Genomic DNA, 13,755 nt, shown 5'->3' with positions numbered 1-13,755 from the left:
CGGAATACAAGGATTTGCAAATCCTTTTCAACCCATATTCAATTGAATGCACCACAAAGACAATATATTTGATGTTCAAACTCAAAAACTTTTTTTTTTTTGGCAAATAATAATCAACTTAGAATTTCATGGCTGCAACACGTGCCAAAGTAGTTTCCTCAGTTCCCAAACGTTGATTGAGTGTTGTTAAAAGAAAATGTGATGTAACACAGTGGTGAACATGCCCTTTCCCAAATACTTTGGCACGTGTTGCAGCCATGAAATTCTGAGTTAATTATTATTTTCCAAAAAAAAAATAAAGTTTATGAGTTTGACTGGGTATGACGTTAAACTACATCCAGGCATGAGATGAGAGGTTGTGTGTGGGGTTAGTGAGTCCCAACTAACGTCTATAAAATGCACACGAAGAACCGTTTGCACCTTCTCTTGTGACTGGCGGGCGGTCAGCGCCATAAAGCTGAGCGGGTCCCTGGGTAAATGGGGTGCGGACAACCAACAGGACAGACTAAGTTCAACAGCCCAGTAAAGCAATTAGTCTAGGAGAAGGATCTCTGATATAAAATACCCCTTCCAACCCGCACCAAGCCAGCGTGGAAGGTGAAGGCTAATAACCAGCATGAGAAGCACACCAAGAAGACTATGGCAGAAACATGCTCAGGCTTTCGTCCAGCAGTGGACTGACCACGGCTGAAGATGATGATGAGTTTGAACATCAAATATATTGTCTTTGTAGTGCATTCAATTGAATATGGGTTGAAAAGGAATTGCAAATCATTGTATTCCGTTTATATTTACATCCAACACAATTTCCCAACTCATATGGAAACGGGGTTTGTATACAACCATGTATTGGTATTAACTCTTGAAATTGATCAAAACACTCTCACTTGTTCAGATAAACAGGCTGATGCAGTTTAACACGTTATCCAAAGTCATTTTGTCTCCTTATTGATCTTCTGTCATGTCTCCCGTGGCTGACAGTTATCGTGAATGTCTGACACCTAGCTCACCGAAATAATAAGCAGCCCCTGAGCCCTTTAAAACAGCTAGAAAAACTGTAAAATGGCCCACGTAACTAAATGCAATAATCATTCAACCTTGAAAACTGCTGCTCAACTCGGTGTTCAAATTCCCTTCCTCGGTAAACGCAGACCATCACAGTATTGCATTAAATATGCACATGTACTGTACATACGCTGTTAATGTCTTGACATGTTAAAGGCAGAATAATTCCTCGCTCAGTAATTTGGAAAACAGTATAAACAGATGTTGCCACAACAATGAAATCTCTGACTTACTGAATCTGCAATTGCCATATCCTGTAAAAGTTTCAGCTTTCCCTTTACGCTGATTGTTTTCAAGATAATGGCTTGATTATAATAGTATGCTGTCTGCAATGCAACATTATTGAGACGATCATTCAACAAAAGAAAACAGACATTATCCAGTTATGGGTGTATTCCTAAAATTACAGCCAAAATCAATGGAAAACAACTTACAATACACATGTATTCCCTTTTTCAGTGTTTTCAGCCATTTTTCTCTTCCTTGTTGATGCTGATCACCGGTCGCATTGACACAGAAACTTCCGAAAAAAACACAAGCGATGACGTGATGATATTAGACTTGACTACAAAACCAAGCTACTTTTGATTACTTATTGGAGCTCTTTTCACACAAGAATTGCAACTGTGAATCTTTGCAGGTTTGTACACCTTGAAAAGACCGATATCCAGAACAGAACAGAACGCATAGTGTTTGATAAGCTTGAGGTCACTTTGAAATAAAAAAAAGCTGGGCCTATGTGGGTTCTAATATTTTTTCTGGACAGGTGATGAATCGACTACCAGGGGGCATATCAGATACATAGGCATGACATATTGTTTTGTTTTGTACTGGATGCTCCCATGTGTACTGGCTCAAACTCATTTACCCACATCTCTCTATGGGCAATATTAAAGTTATTTGGTAAGCACTTCCTCATGCATGTGTCCTTGCAACCTCCATAAGTGTCCCTCTACTGTCCTTCCAATCAGTCATGCTTGAAATGTGGGCAGGGCAACAGAGTGGCACAAAGACAAATAACACTGTATCCATTAACTTGTCAGCATTGTTAAAAAAATACAATTTCCTTCCAATACTAATGGGAATCAAGTTCTGCAAGAAAGAGAAAATTAAGATCGACTCAAATTATTTCCTACCGTTAAGCATGGCTTGTCTTCCAGTGAATGGCGTTGACACCTTTTGGTTGTCATGGTCAATGGTCAGACAGTGGCATGACCTCTCACGACTGATTGAAAGCCGTGGTATTTCAAAGTGGAGTCAAGGGCGCAGTAAAGGTCAGCTGCAAGCCACTGCTATTCAAAGTCACCTGTACTTCAACCATAACCTTCACCAGCTACTAACTGTAATGAGCTTTTCCATAGACTGCCATCATCAGCATCCATGTAGGCAGTCAGCTGCCTAATTGTATGCATTCAACTATGAATAAAGGCTTGTTTTATTTTATAAAAAAATAAGCATTAAATATATACTAATAACAACTTATTTTGTCTTCATATTTTAAAGCGGATTTGAAAAGCTTCAATCCTAAAATCAATACGACATGACTTTTAATATTAGGGTAGGTAGGCTTTACGCGATCAGGATTTTGGGGGCTAATCACCAATTAATGAGTTTGAATAAACCAATGCATGATGATTATCTGATCCTATGCAGGAGCAATATGACTACTTAAATAATGTGTTTATCTGCTGCATTAAAGTATTCACTGTTTTATAAAAAAAAATAATAATAATAATAATTTTAAACCTTTTTTGACAATCTAATTAAAGATGTTTTTTTCAATCACTAATGATAACATAAGCAGGCCAATGATGTTTTTGTTAATATTTTGATCTGAAAAATTTAACTTTGAGAAAGTTTCTTTAACTGCGTATTCCAAAACCATTAGGATAGTACAGGGTAAGATAGGATAGGATAGGATTTTATGTATTCCACAATGGAGAAATTACATTGTTGCAGTGCAGGTTATTACATACAGTAACAGTAGTAAAGCATAATGAAAAACAAAACAATTGTAATCTAAGACCAACTAAAACTAAAAAACATTAAAACATCGGTATTGCACACTACGAAAAAAAACATCACAGTAATCACATTAGTGCGTTGTAAAGTTTTACAACTTTAAATTGCCAACTCTCTGAAATATAAAATAAGGGACACTTTGCAGGACTGGTCAATCCGATTATGTTTGCCTTTTTTTTTCTTTGCCTTGGATTATTCTGGTTGGTAGAAGATGTTTCAGAAGAGTCCCAATGCATTAATTAAAACTTTGAAGATTTTATGACCTGATGACTGACGATTTACACACATGATTATAATATTTGACGCCAACCAGAATTTTGACGGATGCACATGTTTTAAAATAACACAAATATACGGCAAACACATTGTTAAATAATATTTTTTTGGAGCGAAATTACATCAACTGAATAAACTGAACAATATTCTAAAAAGTGTTTTTTGTTTAACTTAACATAATGAAAATAACCATCTTTCATTACAGACATCTGTACTGCTTAACTTCAAAAAGTGTAAATTCTGTGTTTAGCTTTAGGATATAGCCTTTATTAATAAGTCTGGCAACATTCAATTTGTTTTTTTTTGTTTTTTACAAAACATGTGATTACTTCTGAAGTGTGATCATTGTCTTTAGGCTGTTATGTGGGTAATTTGTCATTAAATAGAATCATAATGTCGGAACTGAACGATAGTAAAAATACTAAGAGTTTAAACAAATATTATATGACTCTCTGGTGAGTAACTGTATTGTTGGGAGAGTTGCATAGTGCCACTATCATAAAGTGTAGTGTCATTATCATAAAGCTGGACACACTATGTTTATGTTTTACAACTTAGATAAACTACAAGAGTTTTGAGGACAAGACAACAAGAGAGCAGAGTTGCTAAGTAGAAGAGTAGCTAAGCTAGCACATACCTCTCAGACGCTTCCAGGGTAGACGAAAACAATCTCCAAACTTTCCCAATTTCTACTTTTTTTACAGAAAAACTTATTGCGGTCAAAAGTCACATTGGAATCCCAAATGTTAGAAACTTGGAAGCTAACTCTAGATAACTAGCCGCCGCTGAACTCAATTGCAATCAAGGCAAAGTTAATTCCCAGGTGGCAGAAAAGTTGATCTGCAATGAGTTTGACAGGTGAGCGATCAGGCACTTTGGCAACGATTAGCTAAGCCTGTGGAAGACTGATGTAAAGCCGTTGTCAATTGATGGTATCTTTTGATATTTTACGAGAATTTTTTAATCCTCATGGTAATAAAAATACAGGACGAAGTGCATCTCTTAACAACTCAATACGGAACGCATACTTTTGTTTCTAAATACAGGATGATTCCGTTTTTCAAGGGGCGGTTGGCGACCCTATTCTCTACAGTATCCATCTCAATTGTGGCAAATAAACTTAGTATTTATGTATTTAAGTGTCATTATCACTGAAGGACAAGGTTAAACATGTTACAAACCGTGAGCAAGCCAAGTGCAGCCATGATAATAGATAAGCTAACCACTAAGCCATCTTTTAAACAACACCAAGATAAAAATGCTTGGCAAAGTTTAAGAAGTGTAGCTGGAATCATTTTGCAGCAGAAAGTAAGCAGCTATTAACAGAAAATTAACAAGTAGATTAATAAGAGTCTAGAACGAGGATAATTTAACAACAACTGTTAATATTTCACCATTGTCGTAGTAGGGTGGCAGCTCGATGCATAAATTGGTGGTGTCGAGAAATAGGGTAGTAAATGAGCAATACTAGATCGATTAGGTCCACAATTTTATTTTCTCAAAATCTGTTGTCTTTGTTATGTTTACAAACTGAGGTAATAATTATCTGGACACTGTTGGACTTTGAGGGCCAAAGAATGTAAATGAGTGGTAGATGATAGCTTTTGCTTCTTTATTTTTATTGTGTACTGTTGACTTTGTTTTGCTCAAACAATTATGTTTAATAAAAGCAAAACAAGGAACTAGTTTAAATGTTGTGTTGATATTGTTAAACTGTCAATAGCACTCACCATAAATACATACAAAAATATACAGTTAGTACATGTGATCAGTATCACCTGATCTCACTCACGCATGATCAGAATCGGCAGCAGAAAACCCTGATTGGAACATTCCTAGTCAGTAATGTTTTTCATATTGCCGTTTCTAAGTTACAGAGGTCAGTAAAAGAATTTTAGGCATGGCTTGGTCTGACAGTGACGATTGGTGGTGGGGAAGAAAAGAATGTGAACTTTGTTAAGTGCACACGTGTTTCGTTGTTGATATAAGTTAAGGCTGGCAGTAACCGTTGAGTATCTCGGTGTCTTTTTCTGGTTGCCACAGAATAAACAGAGAACGCAATGCACAGTTTTAAGATCAGCAGGGAATTTGCCTTTGCACTCTGTATACCTTCTGCACGGCATTCTGACTAAAGTTACTGTAGCTATAGATTGCAGATGTCTTGACTTTAATTAATCGCATTATTCTGAAGAAGTTCTACATCACCGCCATGTCTCTGTTTTTTCGAAACAGTGGAGTGGAGTCATTGTCATGTGTATGGGGATGTTGTCGTTCCTCCAGGTTATTGTATTTTTAGGGCATTCAATCGATCGCAAATGAACTGTTCAGTTCGTCTTGGAAGACATTCTGCCTCTCATCCGAGCAAGCTTCATTGGTCAGATCTAGTCTGTAAGTCTAGACTAAGTCTGACCAATCTAAGTCTATGAGCATGAACTGATTAAACCTGCTAAGATCGGTCTGATCCAATCACTGCAGATCAGATTGGTGAGTAGCCTAATAGTACGTAATAATTATTCAGTTCATGCTACTGTCTAACTACTGTATGCCACTGATATCAAAAGTATTGAGCACCATTCCAGGTAGGTAATGTTGCTTATCTGGAAGTATTTGTTTTGTTGCTGCCTGCCAAGGAAGACCCTTTGTGTCTGCTTTGTCAAGATCTAAAACAAATGCAAAGCAAGGGCTGCATCCATGGGAAGCCCCAATGGTTACCAAAATAACTTCCTGTCCTGTTAACAATCCCAACATTAACAGTGACCAACAGTACAACCCTAACCATGACTCACCAATAGTAAATAATATCATCACCACTTCTCCAGATGGCCGTCCATTTGCCTAAAAGCCTGTAATTCCACAGCCATTACAAACAAAGTGAGCCAGGAATGAAGATAACATGAGCACATTTGCATTCATGTGACGATACGTGCAGATGGACGGCTGCGACTCAAACAATGTACGCAGGTGACCGAGCAGGGGGTGAAGTGATGTATCGCGACGCTCCCTTGAAACAATGCAGTCGGTTTTACCTGAAGGCGCAGGCTTCCACCCCATTAATTTATTTCAGCGGACAAAGACAACCCTGTGATATCCTCTAAAAGGCAGTTTTTTTTTTTTTTTTTTAGCAGCTGTCCCTCGGTGGACACTTGCCACCTTGAGCAAGGACTTTGAAAAGAATGTCTAGCACGTCTTATTCTTTATCGTACTTAGAAGGAAAAATACAAATCGCATAGAGATGCACGTTTGCCTCCAACTTTTGTCCTCAAGCTGGTGCACATATTTCATGTAAGATTTTATTTATGAACAGAGCTACTAAGTTCTAAGTATCAGTCCACCCTGCCGCCATCATTATCGACCACACAGTTGACACTGAGAGGCTTAGGGGAAGCTTTGGTGTCGACACCGCAGTCCTGTACGACATGTGTGACTCCTGAGGCGTGCATGTTACTAAATGAGCAGAGACAGAGAGGATGGCATGACCCACTTCCACGGGGCTTATGCTGTTTTTTTTTTGTTTTTTTCTCCATCCAAATCCCACAGGTAGGCTTGTCCTGTCACCATACAACTGGAGGGCAAAAGATGCATGGGGATGTTTAATGCAGTGGTTCTCAAATGGGGGTACACGTACCCCTGGGGGTACTTTAAGGTATGCCAAGGGGTACATGAGATTTTTTTTTAAATATTCTAAAAATAGCAACCATTCAAAAATCCTTTATAAATATATTTATTGAATAATCAACAAAATATGTGGGAAAAGAAATACAACAGCGCAATATTCAGTGTTGACAGCTACATTTTTTTGTGGACATGTTTCATAAATATTGATGTTAAAAATGTATTTTTTGGTGAATAAATGTTTAAAATGAAGTTGATGAATCCCGATGGATCTCTATTACAATCTCCAAAGAGGGCACTTTAAGTTGATGATTACTTCTATGTGGAGAAATCTTCTTTTAATCATTGAATCACTTGTTTTCAACAAGTTTTTAGTTATTTTTATATCTTTTTTTCCAAACAGTTCAAGAAAGACCACTACAAATGAGCAATATTTTGCAATATTATACAATTTAAATAAATCAGAAACTGATGACATAGTGCTGTATTTTACTTCTATAGCTCTTTTTTCAACCCAAAATGCTTTGCTCTGATTAGGGAGTACTTATATTAAAAAAATGTTCACAGGGGGTACATCACTAAAAAAAAGGTTGAGAACCACTGGTTTTAATGTCAAGCAGCCAGGTGAATTTAACTCCAATTCAGAACAATTGTAAGGTGGGCTCAAGTCAGTGTAATTAAACAGAAGGTCCATTGTCAAAAACGCACCTTTCCCTTGGCTAATAATTCAGTTTGAGAGGGAATTATTGTTTGATTAGCTGTTCAAATGTGCATTTATCCTTACACATATGCACATGTGAAGTATGGTGAGGTTGATATTAAGGTAAAATACTTGAAATAAGAAGAGGAAATATACATTTATTGTTTTTATTTTATTTTTTTTACAGTATGGAGACTTAGTGTAGTGTTGTCCCCCCCACACTCACCTTTCGCATGGTGCGGGACAGCGGCGCTCACACACAGGGCGATGGAGAGGAGCAGCGGTACCATCCTCACCAGGAAGCACGTCTTCAAAGAAGAAGACAGAAATGATATAAATCACGAAAGCCAAAAGTTGTCCTCCTGTCGAGACGGCTCGAGATGATAAATATGTCCTTCTTAGGTCAAGTCCTTATTTTCTGTGGTGAAGTGTAGCGAGATGGGTACCGGAACAAGTGGAGGTTTGCGGGTCGCCCTCTGCCGCCTGCCTGCTTACTTGCCTACTTGGCCCGCTACTACCGCAGTGGAGGCAGCGGTGTGTGTGCGTTCTACTCTCCAGAACCAGCGTCACTCAAACAGGATGTTGACATAGCACTTCCGGTGTGGACCTCCAAAATTAAAGGAGACTAACGATCGACTTGATGTGAGTAAAATGGCGTTAACTTTGATGCTATGCCGTTACAGATGACTGTTTTTTTTGTTTGCTTTTTATATGAGTATGCATTAAAATTAAAGGCCTACTGAAATGAGATTTTCTTATTTAAACGGGGATAGCAGGTCCATTCTATGTGTCATACTTGATCATTTCGTGATATTGCCATATTTTTGCTGAAAGGATTTAGTAGAGAACATCCATGATAAAGTTCGCAACTTTCGGTGCTAAAAGAAAAGCCCTGCCTCTACCAGAAGTTGCAGACGATGACGTCACATGTTTGATGGCTCCTCGCATATTCTCATTGTTTTTAATAGGAGCCTCCAACAAAAAGTGCTATTCGGACCGAGAAAACGACAATTTCCTCATTAATTTGAGCGAGGAGATTCGTGTTTGAGGATATTGATAGCGACGGACTAGAAAAAAAAAAAAAAAAAAGCGATTGCATTGGGACGGATTCCGATGTTTTTAGACACATTTACTAGGTTAATTCTGGGAAATCCCTTATCTTTCTATTGGGTTGCTAGTGTTTTAGTGAGTTTAATATTACCTGATAGTCGGAAGGGTGTCTCCACGGGTGTCTTGACGCGCAGTGTCTCAGGGGAGTCGACAGCAGCTATGGACGGCACAAGCTTAGCTTTTCTTCGGTAAGAACGGACTTTTTAACCACAATTTTCTCACCAAAACCTGTTGGTTGACATGTGGTCGGGATCCATGTTCTCTTGACCGCGCTCTGATCCATAGTAAGGTTCACCTCCAGGAATTTTAAACAAGGAAGCACCTTTTGTGTGTGGCTAAAGGCTAAAGCTTCCCAAATCCATCTTTCTACTGTGACTTATCCCATATTAGTTGAACAAATTAAAGATTCGGCAAGACAGATGTCCAAAAAAACTGTATAATTATGCCGTTAAAGCAGACGACTTTTAGCTGTGTGTGTGCGCAGCACTCATACTTCCTAAAAACCTGTGACATCTTGCGTACACGTCATCATGACACGACATTTCGAAGACAAAACTCCCGGGAAATTTAAAATTGTAATTTAGTAAACTAAAAAGGCCGTATTGGCATGTGTTGCAATGTTAATATTTCATCATTGATATATAAACTATCAGACTGGGTGGTGGGTAGTAGTGGGTTTCAGCAGGCCTTTAAAGGAGACTAACGATCGACTTGATGTGAGGAAAATGGCGTTGACTTTAATGCCATACTGTTACAGATGACTGTTTTTTTTTTGTTTGTTTGCTTTTTATATGAGTATGCATTAAAATTAAATGACATGGTTTCAGACTGCATTGCATCATGATCAGTTATAATTTTTTTACACAACTCATTCATCCCATCCATTTTCTACCGCTTGTCCCTTGCGTAGTGTTTTTTAAACTTTTCGGAGCAAAGGCACATTTTTTTTCATTTAAAAAATTCTGAGGCACACCACCAGCAGAAAACATTTAAAAAACGAAGCTCAGTAGCTGATATTGACAATAAAAAGATGTTCTTTTTATTTATCTACCGTATTTTTCGGAGTATAAGTCACACTGGAGTATAAGTCACATTTTTGGGGGAAATTTATTTGATAAAACCCAACACCAAGAATAGACATTTGAAAGGCAATTTAAAATAAATAAAGAATAGTAAACAACAGGCTGAATAAGTGTACGTTATATGACGCATAAAAAAACAACTGAGAAGGTGCCTGGTATGTTAACGTAACATATTATGGTAAGAGTCATTCAAATAACTATAACATATAGAACATGCTATACGTCCATCAAACGATTTGTCACTCCTAATCGCTAAATCCCATGAAATCTTATACGTCTAGTCTCTTACGTGAATGAGCTAAATAAAATTATTTGATATCTTATGGAAATGTGTTAATTTCACACTTAAGTCGCTCCTGAGTATAAGTCGCACCCCTGGCCAAACTATGACAAAAAACTGCGACTTATTGTTCGAAAAATACGGTATTTATTTATTTAGGGACGGTGTGGCGCAGTGGGAGAGTGGCCGTGCGCAACCCGAGGGTCACTGGTTCAAATCCCACCTAGAACCAACCTCGTCACGTCCGTTGTGTCCTGAGCAAGACACTTCACCCTTGCTCCTGATGGTTGCTGGTTGGCGCCTTGCATGGCAGCTCCCTCCATCAGTGTGTGAATGGGTAAATGTGGAAGTAGTGTCAAAGCGCTTTGAGTACCTTGAAGGTAGAAAAGCGCTATGCAAGTACAACCCATTTATTTATTTATTTTGTCATGTCCAGCTTCTCAGGCACATCATATAGTTGATGTAGATGCCCATATCGGCTGTTCAGATTTACTTTACAAAAGAGAAGTGTAGGATACTTCTCTTGTTGCCTTATTTGAATTTGACTTTATTAAATTTATTTATATTATCATTTGGTGCAGCATTGCTGGAGCAGGAGGGAATAGAAAGACAAAAAAGGAAAACAGAGGGGGAAATTGTGGGGATAAAAGGGGGATTAGACAGAGAGACAAAAACAACAACAGCAAACACAACAATAACAACAAAACCAACAACAACAATAGAACAACACCAGCACATATGATATGTACAAATATGAACGTAAAAGTGATAGCAAAGAAGCAGTTAGCGAAATAAATAATAATACAGAAATGACAATTATGTGTTGGGAAATTGTGTTAGACGTAAATATAAACGGAATACAATGATTTGCAAATCATTTTCAACCAATATTCAGTTGAATATGCTACAAAGACAACATATTTGATGTTCAAACTGATAAAGATTTTTTTTTTTTTTACAACTGGAGCAATACAAATACCAATAGAATAAGCGCTATTGATTATGAACAATACCAATAGTTTACCTCTATTATCAACAATACAGTTGTTCAAATGCAACATTACGTATACAAAATGATAACTAGAAAGATTTATATATATATATATATATATAGATATATGAAATTCGTGACTTTCAGTGAATTCTAGCTATATATATTTATTTCATTATATATATAAATAAAATAAATAGTTACATTTCAGACGGCACCTATCAAATACACAGTAATAAAAACACAGTTGTTCTACTAACTGTACTGTGCTTGCTGGTTACTAAAAAAACAACAACAACACTTACCTTTCACTATTAGAGTAACGTCGCTTCCGAGTTTCCAGAAGATGGCGCCAGTATGTGCTTTGACCTGCCGTCTCTCGCTGTCAGCTCTGTTCGTTTTTGTGTTGTTTGCGTCTATTTTCGTCTCTGTCAGCTCACTGCTTGTGTATGACCGCCAAACACTGTTGGATCTTTGCCACTCTCCCACTGATATGATCATCTTCGAAGTTGGTTTTTCGACGTCCCAGTCAGCTTTTTCACCTGGCCGGATTCCTGCCTTCCTTTCCCGCCTCGTGGCTACTCTCCCCCGCCACCTGCGGGCTGTGTGTCAGGCCCCACCTGGATTAGCTGCGCCCTTGGACGTGCTGGCCCCTGCCAGGTTTGGTCTTGTGAACGCAAGATCTTTGACAAACTAAACTTTTATCCTGAAGGATTTCTTCACTTCCCGCGGACTTGACTTCTTCTGTGTGACGGAAACATGGCTGAGAGCCGGTGAGTCCGCCCCTCTTAATGAACTTCTGCCTCCTGAGTGTTCCTACTTTAATTCTCCATGGTCGTCTGGTCGAAAAGAAGGAGGATTAGCAGTTGTTTATAAAAATTACTTTAAATGCCGTGAGATCCGCCTGCAATTCTCCTTTTGCAGTCGTTTATAAAAATTACTTTAAATGCCGTGAGATCCGCCTGCAATTCTCCTTTTCAAGCTTTGAACTGTGCATGTTTGATCTGGAGGGGGGTGTGGCCTCCAGCTCCGGCTGAATTTTGGGAGATTTTCGGGAGAGGCGCTGAATTACGGGAGTCTCCCGGAAAATCCGGGAGGCTTGGCAAGTATGCGTACTGTACTGTATTATATCAGTTGCAAGACCAAGACGTTAAATGGCATTAGTGTATGGACTACGGTGTGTTGCTTTAGCCAGGAAGTAGTCTTTGCCATTAGGAAGAATGTGCTAAGTATTGTAATTATTACACACCAGCTGTTTGATTTTTAAGGTGCATCTTAGTTTTAGTCTTTATCACAAGATTTGGAGGTTAAATCGCAATTCAGAATTGCCAAAGCTAATTTCTAGCCTTACTGTACTTTTGAGGGGCCTTTTTCTTGCTTTGTTGGCATTGAACTATTGCAACATTACCAACAGGAAGTTAGGTTGAGCCATCGACTGCTTGTTTCCTAACCAAGTGCCTAAGCCAGTGCCGAGGCTGTAACCGGATGTGACGTCACATGCAACACAGGTATCGAAATATGGCACCGTTAGAATGTACGTGAATCAGTACCCAGCAGTACATACGGACTTCAATCGGTACCTATAACAGTACCAAATTCGGTACCAATCCTGAACAAGACCTACTGTTTCTATGTTGGTGGCAACTATTTCTTTGCCGTTGTACGCCGGCTATTATTACCGGTCTGGCATTAACACTAGAAATTTAAATACAATTTTTTTTAAAATCCCAGGAGAGTCAAAATGTTAGTCCTGATATGCATCGATGCTCAAAGATTAACCCTAATGTTGGACCTGTCCTATTTCCGGACTATAGAGCGCACCAGTGTATAAACTGCAGCCACTAAATTTTAGAAAAATATCCATATATTAGCCACACCGGACTATAATCCGCAGATATATATGTTGCAAAATAAGTTATTTGCACAGAAAGATCATATAAACGTTTATTTACTTACCTTAATCGTTTCTAAGCGTTGTCTGTAACATGGCAGTAACTAATGGCTGATCAAACAAAACAGAAGTCATCGTTATGGACCCGCTAGCTGTGGAAGCTAGCTCTCTAATCAGTTGAACTGACTAAATCACTCAACAGTGATGTTTTGGTGAGTTTACTGAGGAATTTGTGAAACTGAAACAATACCAAAACACCATTGTGAGTTAACAATACCAACACAGACACTGGTAAATCTTTTAGCATATTAGGTAATGCTAACGTTGCTTGTTTAATAACATAACGATAGAACGTACAACTATGCATGAAAATACTTCTACAGACATCACACATGGGACGGTTTAGTTAGTATGAATTGTTTTAGATATATTGTAAAACTTAGAAACATTACCCGGAGTGGTGAATGAAGAACCCATAAGAGTAGAAACACTATGGATGACTAGAAGACGGAACGACACTTTTACTTCTGGTTGAAAGCACTAAATGGTGCTTTCAAATGGACACAAATGGACACTGCAGCATCTGCACTGAGCAAAGTCATCCAAAAAATGGTGCAATAGCACAAACACCAACACACTTTTTCAGTGTATTTGCGTGTTTTTTAGAAAACTATTTTTGCATTTAGGCCGTCAGCAAAGAAAAATCCATAAATTAACCGCACCGTT

The 13,755-nt window shown here is 38.2% G+C and overlaps 1 protein-coding gene across 3 annotated transcripts in view; it reads right to left on the bottom strand.

Moving 5' to 3' along the window:
* The window catches only part of edil3a (EGF-like repeats and discoidin I-like domains 3a), a 365,883-nt gene extending 357,646 nt beyond the window's left edge, over nucleotides 1-8,237 (bottom strand). For 2 of the 3 annotated variants that reach the window (XM_061906307.1, XM_061906309.1), the window contains exon 1: nucleotides 7,902-8,236. In XM_061906307.1, the coding sequence (XP_061762291.1) occupies nucleotides 7,902-7,965 (64 nt within the window). In that variant the 5' untranslated portion in view covers nucleotides 7,966-8,236. Of the gene's footprint in view, nucleotides 1-7,901 lie in introns of all 3 variants that reach the window. The other variant, XM_061906308.1, reaches the window with a different exon arrangement.
* Nucleotides 8,238-13,755: the final 5,518 nt, after the last annotated feature.

Source organism: Nerophis ophidion, linkage group LG07 (assembly GCF_033978795.1).
Source record: "Nerophis ophidion isolate RoL-2023_Sa linkage group LG07, RoL_Noph_v1.0, whole genome shotgun sequence".
In the NCBI taxonomy this organism is placed as follows: domain Eukaryota; kingdom Metazoa; phylum Chordata; class Actinopteri; order Syngnathiformes; family Syngnathidae; genus Nerophis; species Nerophis ophidion.
This window is presented reverse-complemented; position numbering and strand designations above follow the sequence as displayed.